This window comes from Diabrotica virgifera, chromosome 1 (genome assembly GCF_917563875.1).
Source record: "Diabrotica virgifera virgifera chromosome 1, PGI_DIABVI_V3a".
In the NCBI taxonomy this organism is placed as follows: Eukaryota; Metazoa; Arthropoda; class Insecta; order Coleoptera; family Chrysomelidae; genus Diabrotica; species Diabrotica virgifera.
In genome coordinates, this window is record NC_065443.1 from 117,686,550 (window position 1) to 117,713,202 (window position 26,653).

Genomic DNA, 26,653 nt, shown 5'->3' on the forward strand with positions numbered 1-26,653 from the left:
TGTAACGTTTTCGTAGTCTAACGTTCCAAATTTTTAACCTGTTGCACAATTAAAACTTTCCCTGTCCAGTGTTCCCATACATCAAACTTTGTTCCACTAGACACCGTTAAGCTATTAACAAATTTTCAGATTGCTATTAATCAACTTTTTTTTGATACGCGGGATCCAGGACTATCATTTCAGGACGTCCCTTCCTCGTCTATTCATTTCATTAGTTTTGGTTATATTTTATCTCCACCGTTTTCCAGTTTTTTCGATTTTAATCCTTTTTACTGCTATGTTTTCTTATTTTTTTATTCTCCATGTTCTGTTCTCTTCTTTCCTTGAGCTTGATGTGTTACTTAATTTCAGGCTTATGTTTGTGTTTTTTAATTAAAATTTACAAATAATGTAAATTTAAAATAAGTTATAATACACATAAAATGATAAAAATCGATAAAAAATGTACATTAGGATGAACTAGTTTCTTTGTAGGAGATAAAATAAACTAATAACCAATTAAACTTTATAAACCAATTAAACTTTATTTTGCTTTTACAAAGAAATGAGTTCATCTTAATATACATATTGTACTCCAATTTATATCTTATTGGATTTGCTGTTATAACCATGAATTTTGTCTTTTTTGGGAAAATTAACATGTTACATTTTCTGGCGGTTGTTAACTTGGTTCAGCTTAATTAATAGAGAGATTACTATCGCATCGTCTGTATAGCAGATTATTTTAAGTTGTTTTTCTCCCATTTGGTATCCTTTTTTAAGTTCTTACTTTTTTTACTATTTCATCCATGATCAGGTTGAACAATAAAGAAGGTCAAACCGGCAAACAGGTGTATGTTCTCAAAGAAATTGAAAGTGTGTAAAATTTTTTTTTTTTTTTTCAATTGAACAATAAAGGACTCAGGGAATCACCCTGTCTTATAGCATTGCCAGCTTCAATTGGGTCAGTTAGTTTAGCTTATACTTTTACTTTTAGTGTTTTGCTCTGGTAGATATTTTCGATCGTTTTAATTATTCCTAGAGGAATCTCTCTTGAGTACAACAAATGAATAACTTTCTTTAATTTGACCTATCAAATGCCCTCTTAAGGTCCACGAAAAATGAGTATGCCGGTTTGTTGTATTCTAATGATTTCTCTTGAACTTGCTTTATAAATTATAGCATTCTCTTATAAATATAGCGTCGTTGCATGTTCTTCCCGACATAAAATCTTGCTGTTCTTCTGCTAATAATATAATTTCATTCAGTTTGTTTGTCATCACTTTGATTGTTAATTTGAATGTTGTGTTTAATAAGCTAATTCCTCTGTATATCTCGGGGTCCGATTTGTCTCTCTTTTTGATAAGAAGTAGTAGGATACTTGATCTCCATTCTTGTGGTATTCTGTTTTGTTATATTATTTTTTGGATTAGCTTTAATAGTTGTTTGGTTAGATCTTGTTCACCGTCCTTCAGGAGCTCGTTCGATATTCTCTCTTCTCCTGGTGATTTTTTATTATTTAATTTCCTTAATGCTTCCTTTACCTCTCCCTCTTAGATGTTTATACCTATACGAAGAGAAGTAAAGAAAAACTGTTCCAGTTTTATAACGTCTTACGAATCTACGGTGGGAAGTAATGAATGAAAGTCATCTAAATATTAACTTTATCTCTCGGTATACTCCTCATCTATCAGATAAACGGATTCAACCACGCATTACATTTCAACTTCTTGCTGGAATGTGGCTATTCGAACCATCAAGCTACTATGATGCTCATATTATTCACAATAAAATGCCAGACGCTGAACTATCGAGCCAACAGAAACACGTTAGAGAAAAGTTTTACCTACCGAGAGGCTAATTGTGAATTTCAGGAGTATTATTTTCTTAAACTGAATTTTAATAAAATATCCTCAAGGATGCAGGTCCGTCGAAGAAGAAGTCTTTATTGGTAAAAAGTGTGAAAACGAAATATAATTTTACCACTATGAATTTTGTTCACAAACTTTCCTGACAATTGACAACTTTTCCTGACAAAATTCGTAGGTTTACTGCTTCATAGCCTCGCCGATAAGGCTCTTACTCAGAATATAACGATGATACATTTTTGATTAAAATTTCCAAGCTACACTTCCGCATGATTAAGTAAGAGGATGCAAAATTCTCCATTTTAGATGTTTTATATAAATATGCGAACTTTATGGCTCTATTTACAACAAACAAAATAATACAGTCTTTATTACTAACCTGAGATTTTCCTTTGGCCCCAGTGCCTTAAAAGCCACAACGGGGTCTCTGGGATTTAGCTGTTTCAGCGTCTCCTGCAGCCTCAAAAGTCCATTATCATTTTCATAAAGAATGGTGTAACTCTTCCAGTCGTTCTCGCGCACCAAAGTGGCCAAAGCTTTGGAGAGAGCTTTAGGACTCGGGTGCAAGTTGAAAACTTGATTGGGTCTGTCTGCGACCGGTTGGCGGTAGGCGAGAGTTGCCAACTTCGGATTCCAGAACGTCTGGAATTGTGGAATCTGAAGAGTGGAGGACACTGATTGAATCATGTCGTTAATTTCTGGCGACTCGGGACCAAAAATGGCGGCGATGCCTTTCTCCACCAGCTGGCACACTGAAATTAGAAGTTTAATTAAATCAGAGGAACGCACTGGATAATTATATCTAGTGAAAAATTATTCAGCTTTAATTAACTTCAAACATAGTATAGTTTGGAGTAATACAGATCTCTCCGTTATTTGGAACCGCACGGAGAACTTTTTTATTATTAACTTTATGGAAAAAGTTTGGTTCATGAAAAGTTTCACATAACCTAAAAATAAAACACTCAAACCAACAAATTCAAATTTTTTGCAGCTGAATAAAAGTTTTGTGAAAAATATGAAATTTGTTTAAGGATATATTTTAAGACAATTGAATCTAAACAAAAACAGGAAATAAATTTTTTGAACTCTATTCTGTTCATTATTCGAAATATATTCAATAAATATCAATAAAGCGGTTTTATATCTATGATTAAATACAACACTAATGGTAGGGGAGCCCAAGCGGGGATTTTTGCAGTTACTCGAGCGCGTCAGATTAGCATACGGGGAGAAACCTAGTACACTGCAGATGTACCTCTACCATATATTGGCTCTTAACAGAGGGGAGTTCGTTAAGGGGGGCCCGAAAAAAAATCTATCCTTAAAAAAATTGGAATTGTCAGATTAAGATAAGGTAAGTTAAGTACATGCAAAAGAGGGTATATTTCAAAAATCTGAGATTTGAACCGGGCGTAAGGAAATGGGTGAGTCCCAAAGTTTCACAAGAAAAAAGCGAATATTTCGCGAAATGAATGACAGATCGAAAAACTAAAAAATATGTGCTCAATATTTTTTAAAAGTCTATCGAATGATACCAAACACTACTTCCCACGGAGAGGGGTGGGGGTAAATTTAATATTTTAAATACGAATCCCGCGATATTTCGCGAAATGAACATCAGATCGAAAAACTGTAAAATACACTTATTCAATATTTTTGAAAATTCTATCGAATGGCACCAAACACGACCCCCCACGTAGGTCGGGTGGGGGGTTACTGGTTACTGGGTTACTGGGGGGTTAGTGGTAAAAATAAGTAACTTTTATTCGAAACATTTTTCCGAATTATGGATAGATGGCGTTATAATCGGAAAAAAACGAATGTTGGAAATGGAAAATTAAATTAAAAAATGGCAAGCGCCCACTAAAATGGAAAAGTTTACTTAACTTTTTTTGGTTTTAGGACCTACTCTTCACAACCCAATGGGTCCCCATAACGCTCGAGTGACTGCACATTTAGCATACTTTGCTCCCCTACCACGACCGGGAGATGTAAAAGATCAGGAACACAAATAAAGAGATCAACATCTTGAAGAAAAATAATTTCACAACAGACACATCAGGGCTTTTCACTGAGTTGCTACCTATTTATTGTAATCTCGTTATATTATGTATGTAGATGTACTGACAGAGAAATAAGGAAGGTGGCTTCTTCCTTATTTCGAAAAAATATTTTCGGCGAAAAATATCGTGTTAGTAGAGAAAATCAAATATATGTTGAAAAAGAAGTTAGAAGGTTGAAGAAGGGATATTAAAGAATGAGGATTTAATGTTAGCAGATCTATTAGGACGAGTAGGCAAGGGCGGATTCAGAAATTTTTTTAGGGAGGGGGGTCATTTATCTTGATGGTGATTTAATTACTTTTCTCTGATGCAAGGTCACTTAGTCTTACCACCTCTAGGATAAGTGGGTTTTCAATTATTTTTTGGATGGGCCTAATTTTTTTTGTTTGACAGCTCTCGGTGTTTCTTTATTTTATGATTATTGGATTAATATTTATTATTTTCTTTGGGGGGGGGGTGTTATGACCCGGTGACCCCCTCTGGATCCGTCACTGTGAGTAGGAGAATTTAAACACCTAGCCTTCTAAATAACCAAAAGTGGAACACTAGATCGGGAAATTTGATACAGGATTACAGGATACAGGCTGGTTGAAAGAGCCACGTAACGAGAGCCTCAAAAAAGATTCAAGAACAAAGACTGCATTAATTTGGTCAAGTTAGACGAGGTAGAAATGAAAACAAGGAAAGAGAATAGAAATTAATTGAAGAAGAAAGTACTTCTAATAATTAAGAGAATAAATCTGATATATATATATATATATATATATATATATATATATATATATATATATATTAATTAAAACTTGAGACTGTCATTGTCGGACTTGCCGTAGATTTACGCACCTTCTATGTCTAGGTCTCGAATGTTGTTTTTTGATTGGAATGTGTCTAAAGATATTCAACCTCTCATCTTTATTGATAAGCCCAGAGAGGTTGAAGAGGGCGAAACACATTTCTAAGAACTGGTGTTTGGATCTTTGATTCTATTCGAAAAAATTTTTCCCAACCCGAAATGGTGGATGTGTGAATTGTTCGTAAGGGGATTTTTCCACATTCTCTATTTCATCTGTTTTATATATATATATATATATATATATATATATATATATATATATATATATATATATAAAACAGATGAAATAGAGAATGTGGAAAAATCCCCTTACGAACAATTCACACATCCACCATTTCGGGTTGGGAATTTTTCCACATTCTCTATTTCATCTGTTTGATTTCGTACGAGTGGTCGTCAAACCATTAACCTTGGATCTTTTGATCACTGAGTGTGTTTCAAGGATCTACATCTCATATATATATATATATATATATATATATATATATATATATGAAAAATAGATAATTGCATTTCAGTTAGATTCGAACCCCACCGGTGCCCCGACTAGTTTCGACTCATGTCAAGTCGTCATCAGGAGACACTAGGTAGGTGTTCGAAGCTAACTGATTTGCGGCTATTACTTCGTGAATTTATAAACTAAATCCACCAGAGTATACTTAGTACGACCTCTATATGTGAAAAGAGAAAATAATTATTCTCTTGGTAGCCCGGCGAATAGCAAAATCAAGCTTTATAACAATAAAGCTATGAAAGGCGATGTAACGGAATCCTTTTTCCGACAATACATCATGCAAACACCGTTTGGGCTAACCAATTCGTCTCTTACTGGAGAATACAGTAAAATGAAAAATAGATAATTGATAATATAAAAATAGATTTTGCTATTCGCCGGGCTACCAAGAGAATAATTATTTTCTCTTTTCACATATAGAGGTCGTTCTAAGTATACTCTGGTGGATTTAGTTTATAAATTCACGAAGTAATAGCCGCAAATCAGTTAGCTTCGAACACCTACCTAGTGTCTCCTGATGACGACTTGACATGAGTCGAAACTAGTCGGGGCACCGGTGGGGTTCGAATCTAACTGAAATGCAATTATCTATTTTTCATTTTACTGTATTCTCCAGTAAGAGACGAATTGGTTAGCCCAAACGGTGTTTGCATGATGTATTGTCGGAAAAAGGATTCCGTTACATCGCCTTTCATAGCTTTATTGTTATAAAGCTTGATTTTGCTATTCGCCGGGCTACCAAGAGAATAATTATTTTCTCTTTTCACATATATATATATATATATATATATATATATATATATATATATATATATATATATATATATATATATATATATATATATATATATATATATATATATATATATCTATATATATATTATATTATATATATATATATATATATATATATATATATATATATATATATATATATATATATATATATGAAAAAACAAAAGATGTAGATCTTTGAAACACACTCAGTGATCAAAAGATCCACAGGTACTGGTTTAACGACCACTCGTACGAAATCAAACAAATGAAATAGAGAATGTGGAAAAATCCCCTTACGAATAACTCACATATCCACTATTTCTGGCTGGGAAAAATTTTTCGAATAGAATCAAAGATTCAAACACCAGTTCTTAGAAATGTGTTTCGCCCTCTTCAACCTCCGTGGGCTCATCGGTAAAGATGAGAGGTTGAATATCTTTAGACACATTCCATCAAAAAACAACATCCGAGACATAGACATAACAGGAGTGTAAATCTACGGCCAACCTGAAAATGACAGTCTCAAGTTTTAATTCCCTAATTACTTTAGAGTAAGTAAGATAATGTTTATGAAAAAACAAAAGATGTAGATCTTTGATTCTATTCGAAAAATTTTTCCCAGCCAGAAATAGTAGATGTGTGAGTTATTCGTAAGGGGATTTTTCCACATTCTCTATTTCATTTGTTTGATATATATATATATATATATATATTAGAGCGGAGTAATTTTTTTTGTCATCGGGTCACAATCAGTTTCTGATTCTACAATGAATTCTGTGAAAAAAAAACATTACACCATAGGTATCTGATGAATTTCGAGGCGCCACATTTTTCATTTTAGTTTTGAGGTACATCAGAACTCGTCATTTTACGACTTCTGATGTACATTGAGGTTGATTGTGGACAAAATTTCAACTTTTTTTTATTACGGAAAAGTGTATTTTTGTAGCTTTTGAGACGAGGAATCCATTCTTGATATCTATCTGTACCAAAAACACTCACCAGGGGGCGCTACAATGCAATTTTATGAACATCAGAATTTGTCATTTTATGACTTCTGATGTACATTACGGTTCACTGGGGACATATTTAAACTTTTTTTTACGGAAAAGTATATTTTAGTAGCTTTTGAGACAAGGAATTTATTTTTGATATCTATTGGTCCCAAAAGTACTCACCAGGGGGCGCTACAGTGCCATTTTTGTCATTTTACGACTACTTTTTTGGATAAAACAGTGTTAATATTATTTTTTCAACGTTTTTATTTAATATGCCCTGATTTTATGTTACAAAAAATAGGTAATATTAATTAGTTTATTATAAACTTTACTAAACAATATTTTGCTTAATTAAATTTATTTGAAATATAATAAATTAGATGTTTTTGAGTAACCAAACCACTCAATTTTGGATCAAAAAAATTTTGGATCTTAGATTTTTCTAAAACCTGATGTATAGCTTCTGAGGAACGTAAAAATAAGCTTGAGCTGAAACATTTAAGCCCGAACAGTCTTCTTCTTTTTTCTCAATTTGTATATTTTATCATATTTCAATGGAAAAATAAAGTATTAATACGAGGGACTCAAAAATGTCAGTATAAGGCATTATAACAAATTATTATGATTCAAAACGAGGTTTTGGTCAAATTTGGTGTAGAAAACGTTAGAGTGCCGTTTCTTACATTTTCCTCCATTCCCAAAACATTGTATATTTCGATTTTGCTGATCATCTTGGCAATATTTTGCCAAGCATAATTCCTGTCCTTTAACATGTTCGACGTGTCGGACTTATGACTTATTAAAATGTCCAGTTGGTGATAAATAGCAGTCTGATTTTCCAAATGTGTGAGTGTTTAATGAAAGGGTAACAAATCAATTGGAAGTTCTGCCTGACAAAATATATGGGACGTTTTCGTAGTCTGACGTTCCAAATTTTTAACCTGTTCCCCAATTAAAACTTCCCTTCTTCCAGTGTTCCCATATATCAGAGTTTGTCCGACTAGACACCCTTAAGCTAGTAACAAATTTTCAGCTTGCTATTAATCATTTTTTTTGTACGCGGGATCCAGGCCTATATACTTTTAGAGCGCTCACTTCCGCCTTTATCTTAATTGTAAGATATTTATACCTTTTTTGTCTTGGAGTTATATGACTCTACCAGATGTAATACGTTCGTATTAGTAGGGGAGGCAGGTGTGCTGCTACCTATTGGATTGTGAAAATTAAGTCCGAAAACCAAAAAACTTAAGTCAAGTTTGCCATTTTACTGGAGACTTTCCATTTTTTTATTTTCCAAAAATAATTTTTTCCGATTACAGTGCCATCTATCCATAATTCGAAAAAATGTCTCGAATAAAAGTTACTTATTTTTACCTAAGAAATCCAAATCTGCAATAAAAAAATGGGGAATCCTATTTTAATGTTTTAAAGTAACCCCCCACCCCACCATCGTGGGTGGTCGTGTTTGATGTCATTTGATAGATTTTAAAAAAATATTGAACACGTATTCTTTAGTTTTTTGATCTCATATTCATTTCGCGAATTATCGCGGGGTTCCTGATTTGGGGGGATTTGTGAAAAATATTGAACACGTAGTTTTCAGTTTTTCGATCTGACGTTCATTTCCGATGATCAAAGTTGTGAAACTTTGTGACTCATCCATTTCCTTACTGATCCGCTCAAATCGCAAGAGTTTTTAAATATACCGCATGTACTTAACTTACCTTATCTTAATCTGATGATTTCGAGATTTTCTAAGGATAAATTCTTTCGGACCCCCCTTAACGAAATCCTCTGTAGTCAGAGTCCATATATGGTAGGGGTACATTTACAGGGTACAATGTTTCTCCCCATGTGATATTCTGACGTGCTCGAGAAACAGCAGAAATCCCCGCTTAGGCTCCCCTACCTAATATAAAAGTAATTGCTTAAGGTCTAGTTAATTATTATATTTTAATTAATTTCATTAACAGAATTATTAATTTTTTAAAATTTTATAATTATCAAGTTAATGTTAAATATTCTTAATAACACAGAAATAATATCTACTAAATAAAAATTAAAGAAAAAATAATAATATTAACATTTTTTTACTCACAAAATGACGCAAATTGCACTGTAGCTCCCCCTGGTGAGTATGTTTGGTACAAATAGATAAAAAAATGAATTTCTCGTCTCAAAAACTACTAAAATAAACTTTTTCGTAAAAAAATGTTTAAAATTTGTACACAATCACCCGCAATCTACATCAGTAGTCAGAAAATGACAACTTCTGATGTTCATAAAATTGCATTGTAGCGCCCCCTGGTGAGTGTTTTTGATAGAAATACATATCAAAAATTGATTACTCGTCTCAAAAACTACTAAAATACACTTTTTCGTAAAAAAATGTTTAAAATTTGTACACAATCACCCGCAATCTACATCAGTAGTCAGAAAATGACAACTTCTGATGTTCATAAAATTGCATTGTGGCGCCCCCTGGTGAGTGTTTTTGATAGAAATACATATCAAAAATGGATTACTCGTCTCAAAAACTACTAAAATAAACTTTTTCATAAAAAAATGTTTAAAATTTGTACACAATCACCCGCAATCTACATCAGTAGTCAGAAAATGACAACTTCTGATGTTCATAAAATTGCATTGTAGCGCCTCCTGGTGAGTGTTTTTGATAGAAATACATATCAAAAATAGATTACTTGTCTCAAAAACTACTGAAATACACTTTTGCGTAAAAAATATTTAAAATTTGTCCACAATCAAACGCCATGTACATCAGAAGTCATAAAATGACAACTTCTGATAATCATAAAATTGCAATGTAGCGCCCCCTGGTGGGTGTTTTTGGTACAAATAGATATCAAGAATGGATTCCTCGTCTCAAAAGCTACTAAAATACACTTTTCCGTAAAAAAAAACTTTAAAATTTGTCCACAATCAACGGCAATGTAGATCAGAAGTCATAAAATGACAATTTCTAATATTCATATAATTGTATTGTAGCGCCAACTGGTGAGTGTTTTTGATAGAAATACATATCAAAAATAGATTACTCGTCTCAAAAACTACTAAAATACACTTTTGCGTAAAAAATATTTAAAATTTGTCCACAATCAAACGCCATGTACATCAGAAGTCATAAAATGACAACTTCTGATAATCATAAAATTGCAATGTAGCGCCCCTGGTGGGTGTTTTTGGTACAAATAGATATCAAAAATGGATTCCTCGTCTCAAAAGCTACTAAAATACACTTTTCGGTAAAAAAAAACTTTAAAATTTGTCCACAATCAACGGCAATGTAGATCAGAAGTCATAAAATGACAATTTCTAATATTCATATAATTGTATTGTAGCGCCCCCTAGTGAGTGTTTTTGGTAGAAAAACATATTAAATTTAAATTTCTAGTCTCAAGAAATACTAAAATTCACTTTTCCGTAAACAAAGTTTAAAACTTGTCCACAATTAACCGCAATGCACATCAGTAGTCATAAAATGACAACTTCTGACGTTCACAAAATTGCATTGTAGCGCCCCCTGGTGAGTAATTTTGGTTAAAATAGATATCAAAAATGGATTCTTCGTCTCAAAAGCTACTAAAATAAACTTTTCCGTAATAAAAAAAGTTAAAATTTTGTCCACAATCAACCTCAATGTACATCAGAAGTCGTAAAATGACGAGTTCTGATGTACCTCAAAACTAAAATGAAAAATGTGGCGCCTCGAAATTCATCAGATACCCATGGTGTAATGTTTTTTTTTCACAGAATTCATTGTAGAATCAGAAACTGATTGTGACCCGATGACTTTTTTTTTGTCATATAAATTACTCCGCTCTAATATATATATATATATATATATATATATATATATATATATATATATATATATATATATATATATATATATGGGACATGTGATGATAGTAGATAAATATCTAATACTCTAGTCTCTAGGTCATTATGCAAGGAAAAAAGATCCATAGGAAGGGGACGTAACTCATGGCTAAAGAACCTTAGGAAATGGTTTGGATGTAGCAACAACGAATTATTTAGATCCGCGGTCTCAAAAGTTAAAAATTGCTCTGATGATTGTCAATCTTGGAAACAAGTAATTGGACTTCATTGGTCCTAGGTTTTCACCCAAAGTAATCGGAAGTAGAACTGGCAGTTGATATTTAAACGCTTCGTGTAACTTTCCGTCGACTGATAAACAATGTGACTAATTTTGAGTCATTTTTACTAAACTTTGGATCATCATTGTTTAAACAGAAATGACTTCAAAACCGAAACTAAAGATTCAAACTCAATTTTTCAATACGCTTCGATTGATGTGTTACATGTAATATTTATGCGACTATAACGGCACTTCTGGTTAGAACTTTTTAACCGGAAATGATATAAAAACCAAAATTTTACATTTGTTCTCATCTTGCTAAGGCACGTCGAATGAATATCGCTTATACTATTTCGGTGACTTTAAAACAGTACTTACGGTTGCAACTCTAAAAGCGGAAGTCCGATGTCAAATTTCTCATCTTTAGTACCATCCTTGGGTTATAAGCTTTCATTCGACACCTAATTTGTCATTCTATCTGAATTAATAACGGAGGAGAAAGACAGACGGATAGACAGTCATGAAACCGGAAGTATGTATATATTTGTTCTCTTCTTGCGAAGTCGCGTCAAATAATATATCACTTGTACTATTCCGGTGACTTTAAAGACAGAACTTCTTGTCGTATATCTAAAACCGGAAGTCCTAGTTCAAGTTTCTCACATTTAGTACCATTCTTGGATTCTAAGCTTTCTTTCGACACCTCAGTTTGTCATTCTGCCTGGTATAGTGGAGGACTTATATTCGCGGTCGGACGGACAGACAGCCTAGGTCAAATTTCTCACATTTCTTATTCTCAGGTAAAATGACGAAGGATTTATATTCTTGGTCGGACGGGCAGACGGACAGACAGCCTAGTTCAAATTTCTCACCTTTATTACCATTCTTGGATCATAAGCTTTCATTTGACACCTCATTTGTCATTCGACCTGATACAATGACGTAGAAGTTATATTCGCGGTCGGACAGAGAGACGGACAGATAGCCTAGATCAAATTTCACACCTTTAGTAGCATCCTTGGATTATAAGCTTTCATTTGACACCTCGTTTGTCATTCTACCTGGTATAAGGACGGAGGAGTTATATTCGCGGTCAGACAAACCGACGGACAGACAGCCTAGGTAAAATTTCTCACCTTTAGTACCATCATTGGATTATAAGCTTTCGTTTGACACCACATTTGTCATTCTACCTGGTAAAATGATGGAGGAGATATATTCTCGGTCGGACGGACAGACGGACAGACATCCTAAAACAAATTTCTCACCTTTATTACCATCCTTGGATTATAAACTTTCATTTGACACCTCATTTGTCATTCTACCTGGTATAAGGACGGAGGAGTTATATTCGCGGTCGGACAGACCGACGGACAGACAGCCTAGATCAAATTTCTCACCTTTAGTTCCATCCTTGGATTAGAAGATTTCATTTGACACCTCATTTGTCATTCGACCTGATACAATGACGTAGGAGTTATATTCGCAGTCGGACAGAGAGACGGACAGATAGCCTAGATCAAATTTCTCACATTTAGTAGCATCCTTGGATTATAAGCTTTCATTTGACACCTCGTTTGTCATTCTACCTGGTATAAGGACAGAGGAGTTATATTCGCGGTCAGACAAACCGACGGACAGACAGCCTAGGTAAAATTTCTCACCTTTAGTACCATCATTGGATTATAAGCTTTCGTTTGACACCACATTTGTCATTCTACCTGGTAAAATGATGGAGGAGTTATATTCTCGGTCGGACGGACAGACGGACAGACATCCTAGGACAAATTTCTCACCTTTATTACCATCCTTGGATTATAAACTTTCATTTGACACCTCATTTGTCATTCTACCTGGTATAAGGACGGAGGAGTTATATTCGCGGTCGGACAGACCGACGGACAGACAGCCTAGATCAAATTTCTCACCTTTAGTTCCATCCTTGGATTAGAAGATTTCATTTGACACCTCATTTGTCCTTCTAGATGGTATAAGGACGGAGGAGTTTTATTCGCAGTCGGATAGACCCACGGTCAGACAGCCTAGGTAAAATTTCTCACCTTTAGTGCCATCCTTGGATTATAAACAAACATTTGACATCTCATTTGTCATTATAGCTGGTATATCGACGGAGGAGTTGAGGTCACAGACAGACAGACAGACGGACAGACGGACGTGGATATTTCAAAATTTTCACATATTTTCAAAATTGAGTGAAAACAACAGAGACGGCACCTAGAAAAGAAGGAAGAAGAAATAGAGCAAAACCGAGGAAAAGATGGAACAACTGTGTGGTAGAGGACTTAAGAGAGAAAGTTTTAGATGAAGAAGGCATAATGGATAGAAATGAGTGCTGAAGAAGAATAAGGAACAGTGACACCTGAAAAGAGAAAAGCTAAGGAAGAAGAAGAGCAGATAAACTCTGAACTTTGAAAATATGAAAATAATATTTTAATGATTTGTTAAATATATGAGATGTAGTTAATATGGTAAGTAGAACATTGTAGAGAGCAGAAAAATAGGCATACACTTCATCACTAGTCAAGATTCAAAAAGAAATCGGTTCGCTAAAAGCAAAAAAATCTTAGCAGTGATATCATAACGAGAATCGATCTTTCCATGCCCATCGATGCTGGGCGTGACAAAAAAAGACAAAGTAAGGAACCAAGACCTAAGGAAAAGAACAGGTATCGCTGATGTCGTCGAATGTATAGCCAAGATGAAATGGAATAGAACAGGCCACGTAGAGAGAGTAAAAGGCTAAAGATGGACCAGAAAATTAATTGAAAGAGACCCAAGAGAAGACAAACGCAGCAGAAGATGACCACCAACACGCTGGATGGACGACATTAAACGAATGTCCAGGAAATGGCAACAGGACGCACAGAATCGTGGAGAGTGGCGATAAATGGGGGAGACCTATATCTAGCTATGTTCAGTAATTATACAGTACGTAAATTGTTCAGCTGGACATAGGGAATATACATTGAGAGAATTGTGGCAACTGCGCTAACCTGTGTTAGTTGAAGCTTCTGTTCGAGTACGAGTTTTTGTTGCAATAGAGATGTTAGAACGAATATAATGAGTGAATTTTGAAGCATAGTCCATAAATTAATCAAAAACAAAATTTATGATTAATGAGTTAATAATTTTACTTTAGTTTTTAAAATATTTTTTATTTAGAAACCAATTTCAAAACTAAACAGTTTTCCCATTCCCTTAGGCCAAAAATATTTAGCTACTACATTGTCATGTTTCGACGTTTATTTGTGTCAGTCGAAATAAGTTGTCAATTTTGAGGTTAATGCCAACAAACATATTGTCATCGAGAGAGCTCAGTTGCCACAATGATCTCAATATAATACAATGTATGTATTTATGTATCTAAATATATACAATGTAAGTTCCCTATGTCCAGCTGAACGATTTACGTACTGTATCATAACTGAAACTGAACAGCTGCATTGTTTTGTGCGGAACGCATGACATAAGGATCACATGTGAAGTTTAGCCATGTGGTAATTTCCCTGTTTCAGTGTTTCGTATACTATTTTTAAAAGTATCATATTATTATTATCTAGACCGGTGGTATTGTGGGACAGGTAATTCTTCTTCTTCTTCATAATAACATCATAATCCTGGATGTGTCTTTGAATTTCTGGCTTTGTCCTTCCATTCAAACCTCTTTTGTGCCCTTCTCCTTTATTGTCTTATATTCACAGTTTTCATGTCGTCTTCCACTTCATCCAAATATTTCGTTCTGGAGTTTCCTTTTTTTCGTTTGTATACATATTTTTTTGTTAATATATTCTTCGTTGTTTTCGTATCTTCTTATCTTTCAACGTTTCTTATCTTTCAACTTAGCTAGCAACGTTTTCGAGAAATCATTTTAAGACGGCTGATTCTTTCATATATTGTTCCCTATGCTTCCTCGAACACAGTACCGGCGATCTGGCTGCTGATACAGGTTCCGTTCATTACTGCGCAGCACACCTGTATACAGGTAAACACAAAATTAGGGTGATTGATTAGTGTGAAAAAGCTTAGTAGATCCGCTATAAAGTTAATAACAAAAATTGTAGCTAACTTTGCGCTTCATATCACAAAATTAGAATATTACAGGGTGTTCGATAGCATAGTGGCAGACAAACTTTTGTTTTTTTAAATGGAACACCCCATATTTTATTTTATATTCGAAATCTTCCTAACTTACCCATCACAAAAATATAAAGGTTTGTTATGTTATACAGGGTATTTTCAAAGTTTTAACCAATGTTCTATGGAAATCGTAATAAGTTCAGCTCCCTGTATAATTAAAAATAAGCACAACAGCAATTGTTTATTGGTGCCATATTTTTTTGTTGATTGTCAAAATTTATAAAAATGGTTGATATGGCTAATTTTCTTTATATCAAATACAGGGTGAGTCAAAACGCAAGTACATTATTTTCACAGTAATTTTAAATAGAACACCCTAACTTGCTCCGAAAAATGAAAATATCTCGAAAACTGTCAAATTTAGGCATAGGGAATATTATACAAAAATTAAAGTACGGTAATGATATTTTTCGATAGTAATATAAAATACAGGGTGTTCCATTTAAAATTTCTGAGAAAAGAATGTACTTGCGTTTTGACTCACCCTGTATTCGACATAAGGAAAATTAGCAATATCAACAATTCTTAAAAATTTTCACAATCAACAAAAACATATGGCACCAACAAACCATCGCTGTTGTGCTTTTTTTTATTTATACAGGGAGCTGAACTTGTTACGATTTTCATAAAAAATTGGTTATAGCTTTGTAAAAGCCATATATAACATGACAAACCTTTATACTTTTGTGATGGGGAAGTTAGGAGGATTTCGAATATAAAATAAAATATAGGGTGTTCCATTTAAAAAAACAAAATTTTGGTCTGCCACTATGTTATCGGACACCTTGTGAGAATCTAACTAATTTCGTAATGTGAAGCTGAAAGTTAGCCACAATTTTTATTAATAACTTTTATTGCTATCTATTACTATAGCGGATCTACTGAGCTTTATCGCACTCATCAATCACCCTGTATATTGAATTTAAATTATTTTAGGACGAAACATTTTTTGTTATTACTTTTTAAACCACAGAAATGTCTGGCAATTACAGTTCCTATTTCTAATAATGTTTAAAAAGTAATGACAAAAAAATTTTTCGTCTTAAATAATTTTAAATTCGATATGTTTACCTGTATAAGTGTGCTGCGCAGTAATGAACGCAACCTGTATCAGTAGCCAGATGGCCGGTACAGTGTTCGAGGAAGCATAGGGAACAATATATGAAAGAATCAGCCGTCTTAAAATGATTTTTTTTTCCGACATTGCTAGCTCTTGGTCGTTGATTAACAGCAAGCTGAAAATTTGTTAATAGCTTAACGGTGTATAGTCGGACAAATTTTAATGTATGGGAACACTGGAATAGAGGAACTTTTAATTGTGAAACAGGTTAAACATTTGGAACGTCAGACTACGAAAACGTTCCATGTATTTTGTCGGACAGAACTTCAAATTGATTTGTTACCATTTCATTAAACTCTCATGCAAAAATCAGACTGGTGCTTATCACCAACTGGGAACACGAAGAACATGTCAAATGACATGAATCATGTTGGTTCGTAATAGCAGTCTGATTTTTGCATGAGAGTTTAATGAAAGTGTTACAAATCAATCGGATGTTGTGTCCGACAAAATAAATGGGACGTTTTCGTAATCTGACGTTCCAAATTTTTAAACTGTTCCACAATCAAAACCCTGTTCCAGTATTCCCGTACATCAAAGTTTGTCGGACTAGACACCGTTAAGCTATTAACAATTTTTTAGCTTGCTATTAATTAACTTTTATTTGATCGCGGGATCCAGGTCTATTACTACCTAATTCTAAAATATTTCGAAAACGGTTAATATTTTAAAATTGATGATAAAGTAAAAAGGGTATAATATATAAATCCACGCAAGTTTACAGTCAAATACGTAATAGAAACGAATTGAAACGTAATAATGAATGAACATATTAAGTTTAACCTGTCCTCACAAAACCATCAAATCTTTAACGTCACATTTCATTGAAGTGCCTCTTAAGCTTTAATTTGAATTTCCAGAAGTATGTGTCTGGAATTGCGGTATATATCTACACTGGATAGACACTGATTGAACACCGTCGTTAATTTCAGGTGATTCACGATGGAAAATGACGGATATCCCATTCTCTCAAACCTCTTAGTCTGAAATTGAAGATTTTAATTAATTACATTATTTTCGTTCCTTGTCTATCACGAACAGCGACGGGACATGTTTTCCTTACTCATTTATATCGTAATAATTAAATAATTATGTGATACTATTCGATTGTACCATTATTTTTTGTTAAAACGCAAATATCTTCTTCTTTGTGTGCCGTGCTTGTTTTCAAGTTTTGGCTATCGTCGTTGCTCATAAAATGTTTCTCGGTCGGCAGCTATATGAAACAATTCCTCGACCCTTCGACCTGTCCATGTCCATTGTCTTATGTTACGCAGCCAGGACAGTTGTTTTCTTCCAACCCAGCGTTTTTCTTCGATTTTGTCTTGAATGGTCAACTGGAGTAAGCGATATTTAGGTCCTCCCAATATATGACCGAAGTATTGAATCTTTCTCATTTTTATGACGTTGATCAATTCTCGCTCTTTTAGCATGGCCTCCAGCACATGTCTGTTGGATATGTGTGCTTTCCACGGGACTCTGAACATGCGACGGTAACACCACAACTCGAACGCTTCTAATTTGTTGAGATTCTTCATTTTTGTTATCCAAGTTTCACTTGGAGGAACACTGCCTGAGGTAATTGCAGGGTGGATCGAGTAGCTCTGCGGTTACCATAGCCGGTCCCAAGCTCGGATAAAATGTGGAGGGTGATTGGCAAGGTTAGCAACCTACCAATCGGAAAAACAAATACAGCTCAAAGAAACAATGTGAAGCCTCGGAACCGGACTGATCATATGAAGACGACCATGGCGAGAAATAAGGAAAAAAGAAAAACATTGATGAGAATTACCACATGGAACATCAGATCACTCAACACTAGAGATCAAGAAATCACCCAAGTATTAAAGGAGAAACAAATAGATATATGCGCTCTACAGGAAATAAAAAATAATGGAAAAGAACAATCAAGATTAGGCAAATATATACTAATCTGCAGTGGAGTAGCATAAGAAAACAGGGCCAAAGAAGGTGTATCATTACTAATACATCAAAAATACCAAAATCACATCAAAGAGTGTCAATATATATCGGAAAGAATTGTCACAGCAAAAATTAGAATGGAAAAGGAAGACCTGAACGTCATCGGAGTATACGACCCAGAAAATAACAAGCCTCAAACAACCAGGGAAATCTTTTATGACGAATTAGAAGTAGTAGATCAAGTTAGAGGGAAGATGATAATACTGGGAGATTTTAACGCTCGAATAGGTAACCAAGTAATACTCGGAATTAAGCAAAAACACAATGAAAATGTTAAGAACGAAAATGGAGAACTGATGATAAACTTCTGCACAAATAACGAACTTAGAATAAACAACACATTTTTTGACCACAAAGACCAACACAAATATATACATTCAATAACACCCGTGGACAAAGATCTATGATAGATTATTATGTTGTAACCAACAGAGATATACATCCATCAAAAATAATCGACGTAAGATGCCTCAACTCAGCAGATGTAGGTAGCGACCATAGCCTAGTATTATGTAAAATAGGAATCATTATGAAATATTTCACACCTAAGAGAGCAGCACCAACAAAAACAAAAATCAAAGTCGAAGAACTACATACGGAATCCACGGAATACTTATACAGGAAAATAATATCAGAGAAGATTGCTGAGAATGGAATATTAGAAAACGATAACATCGATGAAAGCTGGCAAAAACTCAAAGATAACATAATCGACGCTGCAACAAAATCACTTGGAGAGAGAAAAGTAACGAATACTCACATGTTAAAGAAGAAAACCCCGTGGTTTAGAGAGGAAGTTAAGATAAAATGCGAAGAAAAGAAGAAAGCCTTTTTATAATACAGAACAAAACAAACACAACAGGCATACAACCACTACAAACCAATCAGAAACGAAACGAATACTTTAGTGAGGCAAATAAAAAGGGAGCACTGGCAGAGTTTCTCAAAACAGATGGAACACGACTTCTACGGAACACAAAAAAAGTATGGAGAATAATCAGAGGGCAAAGAAAGGAGATAAACGAATTAATAAAAGCGAAACACATTCAAAAGGAAACATGGGCAGACTACTTCCGATATTTCTTTGCTATAGGCGACGATAATGAACCACCAACACCTGAAGTTACGACAAATGAAGAAATAAACATCTAGGAGGGAGAGGAAAAGGAAGCATTAAGAAAATTAAAAAATAGAAAATCTCCAGGAAAGGTCAGAATATCGAACCAACTCTTAAAGTACGGAGGACAAGATCTAACTAAACAACTATTAAAACTAATACAAAAAATAATAGAACAAAACAGAATACCACAAGAATGGAGATCAAGCATCCTAATACCTCTCTTCAAAAAAGGAGACAAATCAGACCCGGAGAATTGCAGAGGGATTAACTTATTAAACACAACATTTAGATTAACAACAAAAGTGACAAATAAATTGAATGAAATTATAACATTAGCAGAAGAACAACAAGGTTTTAGGTCGGGAAGGTCATGCACTGACGCTATATTTATAATGAGGCAAGTTCAAGAGAAATCGTTGGAATACAACAAACCGGCATATTTATGTTTCGTGGACCTTAAGAAAGCATTTGACAAGTTCACATTAAAGGACGTCATCCACTTGTTATACTCGAGAGAGGCACCTCTGGGAATAATTAAAACGATAGAAAACATCTACCAGAACAACACAATAAAAGTAAAATTAGAAGATGAACTAACTGACCCAATTGAAGCCGGCAATGGAATAAGACAGGGGGATTCCTTGATTCCTTTATTGTTCAACATGATCATGGACGAAATAATAAAAAAAGTAAGAACTAAAAAAGGATACTAAATGGGAGAAAAACAACTTAAAATAATCTGCTATGCGGACGATGCAATACTAATCTCTCAAAGTGAAGATGATTTACAACGTATGCTTAATTTCCTCAAAAAAGACAAAATGCATGGTTATAACAGCAGATCCAATAAGATGTAAATTGGAGCTGGAAGGTCAGATAATAGAACAAGTGATGGCGTTTAAATGGCAATCAGATAGATGGCGATCCACATAGTTACACAAACAATAGGAAAATGCCACGAACACAACATAGAACTCCACATCCTCTTCGTAGACTTCAGACAAGCCTTTGACTGTATTGGAAGAAACAAATTATTTATTGAAATGAAAAATCAAGATATACCAGCAAAATTAATCAGATTAACAAAAATGACCATGGATGGAGCTCGAGCCAAAGTAACAACAGAAGAAGGTAGCACAAAATCAATTGCAATAGAAACAGGAGTGCGACAAGGCGACTCCCTGTCAACCACATTATTCAACATAGCACTAGAAGGAACAGTCAAGGCCAGCAAAATTAAAGGAACTATAGCCCACTCCTCAACACAAATAGTTGCATATGCAGATGATTTAGTTCTTATGGGAAGAGACAAGGACTGATTAAAAGAAGCAGTAACAATCCTGGCAAAAGAAGCACGGAAAAGAGGTCTAGAAATTAACGAAGGAAAAACAAAATATCTACTCTGCTCTAGATGAGAAGATAACAGGATGAGAGAAATCAAAATAGAAAACTACACTTTTGAAAGAGTCCAACAATTTAAATATTTGGGAGTAATAGTGAATGGCCAAAACAAGAGAAGTGAAGAAGTAACGGAACGAATACTAACAGGCAACAAAACATACTGGAGATATCATAGGCTTATGAAAGACAAGAACTTATCCAGAAATACAAAACTGAAAATATACAGAGTTGCAATCAGACCAGTAGTTACGTACGCAGCTGAGACAATGTGCCTCACGGAAAAAGATGAAGAAAAATTGAGAATATTCGAAAGGAAAATCCTCAGACGCATTATGGGCCCGATAAGAATGGACAACGGAGAAATGACAAGAAGAATGAACCATGAACTAAGAGACATAATGAAGGGAGAAGATATAGTTAGATTTATTAAATCACAGAGACTGAGATGGCTGGGACACATAGAAAGAAGGAAAAACGACCGACTGATTAAGAAGATCACCAAATGGAAACCGGCAACTGAAAGACCAAGAGGAAGACCCAGAGAGAGATGGGAGGACCAGGTCATGAGAAATATCAAAATTCTGGAAGTGAGAAACTGGAGGGAACTATGCACATATCGAAATGAGTGGAAGAAAATAGTAACGAAAGCCAAGTCATATAACAAACTTTGACAACATACAAGTGGAATGCGGAGTGATTCACCGCAATAAGCGAATCAGAGAGCTCTAAGTAAGAGCGGCAAACATTCCACCTGGAATGAAAAGCCCTGATGATGATGATGATGGCGTTTAAATACCTAGGCATCACACTAACTAGCTACGGAAGGCTCGAAACAGAAGTGGAAGATCAAGCGAATAGAGCAAACAGAGCCGCAAGTTGCCTGAATGACACAATATGGAGAAATAAAAATATTGGAAAAGAAATGAAAGGCAGAATTTACAAAACAGTCATCCGACCAATAATGACATACGCGGCAGAAACACGACCCGACACAGAGAGGACAAAAAGATGGCTCAAAACAGCGGAGATGAAAACCCTTCGAAAAATCGATGGTAAGATTCTATGGGACAGTGCTATAAGTACAGATATACGAGGGAGATGCAAGGTGGATAACATTAATAACTGGGTAAGAAACAGAAGAATATAATGGAATGACCACATAAGCCGAATGACAATAAATAGGGTAGTCAGGACAGCGAGAGACGGTTCCCCAATAGGAAGACGATCAGTGGGGAGACCACGAAAACCATGGAACGACAACTTACTAGATGCACATTAAAAAACAGACAGAGTCATGTCTATACAAAAGGAAGACGAAGATGAAGAAGTTTCACATCCATAGAACAAAATGGACCAGACGTAGGACTTCAACACTCTAATAATAGACATAAATGACAGACTAACTAATAACGCAATTATAGATTTTATAGATTTTTTTAAATTTTCATCTCGAAAATATATTATGATTATACAATTATACATCGATTGTAATTTTATGGTCTTGTGCCTTGTGGTTTTGGTCTTTCCTTGTTATAATTCTTTCTTATGTAGATCAATTTATTGTTAATTTATTGTTATCTACTAGAATATTTCTCTGGGGGACCAACTGACCTTTTACCATCAACTCTTTCCCAAAAGGTTGTATTGAGAAGTATTTCATTATTCAATCTCAAAACATGTCCTGCCCATCTTTCGGTTTCTGGATATATCGTCTTTTATACTCTCCTCTTATGTCGAATCTGCAAGTTTTATATTCATTTCACGCTGGTTCATAGCCCATTATCTCTTGCATATGAATGGCTAGAGAAATTTTATAATTATTTTGGCTATTTTTTTTAATCTTTTTTGTTACTTAACCCCATTTATTTGAACAAAAATATGTTCCTTCTACAAAAAATAGGCCCCGATAATATACAAGCAGAACTACTCAAACTAATTGACAACGAATCAATAGAATCTTTTTAACGGCTTTGGATACACTATTAAATAATAACATTATGTGCAGATGCACACCTATACATACTTATGAACTTACATACATACCTACATCGGTATTACAAAATCAAATAAAAAATAATACAAAACGGAAAAAATTAAAAACGGAAGATTACAAAAAAGGAAGTGGAAACGTTAAATTGATCAGACGGTAAATCCTTCATTCAGGGCCCCAACCAACTTAAATTAATTTAGAAATTGGGAATTAGAAAAATAATATAAATCAAGACTAATATGTAATAACAAAGATATACAGCAACATACAACTTTGGAAAAATATCAACAGAACGGCTGAATATGAGTTTATTGAACTTGTTTTTTAGGTTTTTTTGGGATTTTCCCAATTTTATAAACTTTAAAATATATCAAATTAAGGTTTTTTAAAGGTTATAAGTCATTTTGAAGTAAATGAGTTCCTTAGGACATTCAAAAATGAAAGAAGCGCGATCAAACCCCCCAAAAATGTGTGGGGAATTTTTTTAGGTTTTTTGAGGGCTTGAACGTGTCTCGCCCAATTTTTAAATTTCCTAAATGACTTCGTTACTTCAAGATATACATTACCTATAAAAAATCGTGATTTGATCTATTTTGAAGTCTATAAAATGAGGAAAATCCCCCAAAACCCTTAAAAAACCATTTTTCGGATTTTTGAAAGTGGGGCACTTTACGGAATAATCTGAAAAAAATTAGAAATATAGTTTTTGATAAACTACACAAATTAAAATAAAACTTAGACCTGCAGCTATCTCAAAAAAATTTACAAGCCTTTATCAAAAAAAAAATTTGAGGTTATGTACATCAAAACTAAACTTTGTAAGATCTATAAGATCTATAAAAAATAAATATGTGTTGTATATGCCTGAACAATGCCTGTAAATTATTTGAAATTTTTAAATTAATTGTATCCCATCTGAATCGATTAAAAACGAAGAAATTATTTTTTTTTGGGAAGAGAAGGTTGTTGAAGGGGGTAGGGGGCGTTAGGTGGACGGATAAAATTTCGCTGTCTTAGATTTTAATCACATAAAACACGTTAATTGATTAAAACATAATTCACGTTGTATCGATCTCAGAAAAAAATAAGACTAGCCCCGCAAAAGCCCTTAAGAGCACACGGTAGCGATCAACAGGTAGTAACAACCGCGGTCCAAGATTGCGAAAGTTCTGGGAACTTTCAAAAGTGAGGCAACAGTGCGTGGGTAATTCGACACTGACAGTGACGTTTATACTATCAAAATAGTTATTTATGAAACAGTTCGTGAAGTATGCTTTTTTGCGAACGCACGCGGTTTTTAGAGCACGAGCGGCAACGGAGCGAGTGCTATACATCGCGTAAGTTCGCAAAAATTCTTCACGCACAGTTTCATACAATATTTTATCTGCGATAAACAAATAAAAAACTGTTACTCTTCGTCACTGGAATTCATTTCTATTCTACAATTTTTAGAACTTTGACATTTAAAAATCCTAACTACTTTCAAACCACAAAACTGTCAAACATTTGGTTGTAAGTCATTGCTCATATTGTCATCACCATGACAACGCGACAGTTAAGGATATTTGATTATATGAAAGTGTGCCAAAAAAACCCATTGAAAATGTGCGAAAAAGTAAATCCCATTTAAAATACATTGTTACTTCACGCACACTTTAAATCCTTCACGCACTGCTATCTGTAATGACAGTTTTCACAAACTAAAAACTTATACATAATACGACATAGAGTAGATAAAATAATTTTTATACACATAGGCGCGAAATGTTGCCAAGTCAGTGACGTTCGATTTCTTGTTATAAAAAAATCGATTTTTAGTAGTTCCAATGTGACACAAAATCTAGGCACGGGATAAAAATGTTTGTTTGAAGAAAGTGTATTTTTTTGTGTTTCTTAATGGCGGAAAAGCCCCCTTTATTTCAATATTTTATTTAGTTATAGAGTAATTTCCACATACTAACATATTTATGAAATTGGGCTCTGTACGGCTCTTGGAACGCGTTTACTGCTACCTGTTGATCGCTACTGTTTGCTCTTACAAACCTTTGGGAGGTTGGGAGAGGGGGGGTTTCGCTCAATTTTTGAATACCTCAAAAAACTAAGTTAGTTCAAATTATAAATAATATAATCTATAAAAACCTATAAGTATAATATAAATATTAATAAAATCGCAAAACAATAAGGATTATTAAAAATACAAATGTCTGATAAAACTTGAAAATCGAAAATAAACGAATGGATCGTATACTACGTCAATGCTTAACGTAAAGTTGAAAATAGGGAACGGAAATGGAGGACTGAGTGAGCAAGATGGGAAGTAAATATAACCAGAGCCTCCTCCCTTATATCTCGGTAAACAGATGCTTTTTCTTCTCCCAATCTCTTTAGCTGCTGTAATGAAAATGTGTATGACTAATTTATATTAGTATGCAAGAACATAAAAATTCGTCTTTGCTAATTACAATCTAGTCTCTGTGCGCTAATTATCCATTTCTTTGTAACATAAAATACTAAAATTAATAGTTATTTATGATATAAGTGTTAAAAGTACACGTTTAAGGCACGCATGTGAAAGTTTACAGAATGAGCGATATCGAGTTCTGCAATTCACATGAGTGCCTTAAAAATGTACTTTTTAACACGCATATCATACAATATTTTTTCTACAAACGTAATTACAGGATCTATCCTGTAATTACAGGATCTATACAGGATTAATCTACAAAAACTTTTACTTGAACTTGACTGACATTCCAATTTTATATTTTTTTGACATTACATCAAAATTGCATATACGGTCAATACGAACTGCAGTGCCTTAAAATTTTTTTAAAGCACTAGTGCCTTAAAGTAGCATTTTTAACGCTCGTATGGAGTTCTAAAAATTGCATTTTTAACACAGTTGTAGAAAAACATATTTATTTCCCAGTATGTATGGCTTTTTGACAATTTGTATATGGTTCATTCCACCAACATACGCCTGTTTTGGATTATCGCGACAACGAATATTTCAGTGTGCAACATAAGAAGTACGAAAGTGAATGGCTCTAATAATTATTCCATTAAAGAACAATGTAATTTGCAATTTATTTTCGTTCTTCATATTTTGCACAATAAAATATTCGTTGTCGAAATAATCCAACACAGGCGTATAGTCGTGGAATAGGGTATACTAAAAATAAGCATTTTGTAGCATTTACGGGGGTATTTAGCACAAAATAAATCGATTTTTAAATACAGTAGCTAGAGACTTGCAGTTTTTTGAATTATGTTCAGGATAACGCCAGGAAAAAAGTCTGCTATTCAAAAATGGGTGGAAATGCACAATTGCACTTTAAAGTGCATAAAATGTATCCAAAAGTGCACAAACATGTCAAAATCAGTATACTAAGGACTAAATTTTATTATTCGGGGGCTTTTTGGGGTCACTGAACACGAATACAAAATCAGAACTGACCCCCGGAATACCTAGTGCCCAAGGGACGTCATCTTCCGGAGTTTTGAGACTTTTCGGCATTAAATTGATGTAAATAGATTCCTAGTGGGTTTTGAGGTCGCTAAACACGAATACAAATATGCCCTCAGAACATACCCCCGGACCACCTGGTGCCCGGAGTCACTGCAATGGACGTCATCTTCTGGAGTTTCAAGGAGTTTTCGGCATTTAATTGATGAAAATAGATTACTGGAGGGTTCTTGAGGTCGC

The 26,653-nt window shown here is 34.2% G+C and overlaps 1 protein-coding gene across 2 annotated transcripts in view; it reads right to left on the bottom strand.

Moving 5' to 3' along the window:
- The window catches only part of LOC114349528 (glutamate receptor ionotropic, kainate 2-like), a 207,818-nt gene that overhangs the window by 152,190 nt on the left and 28,975 nt on the right, over positions 1-26,653 (bottom strand). For both annotated transcript variants that reach the window (XM_028299934.2, XM_028299933.2), the window contains exon 3: positions 2,227-2,599. In XM_028299934.2, coding sequence (XP_028155735.1) covers positions 2,227-2,599 — 373 coding nt within the window. The remainder of the gene's footprint in view (positions 1-2,226; positions 2,600-26,653) is intronic.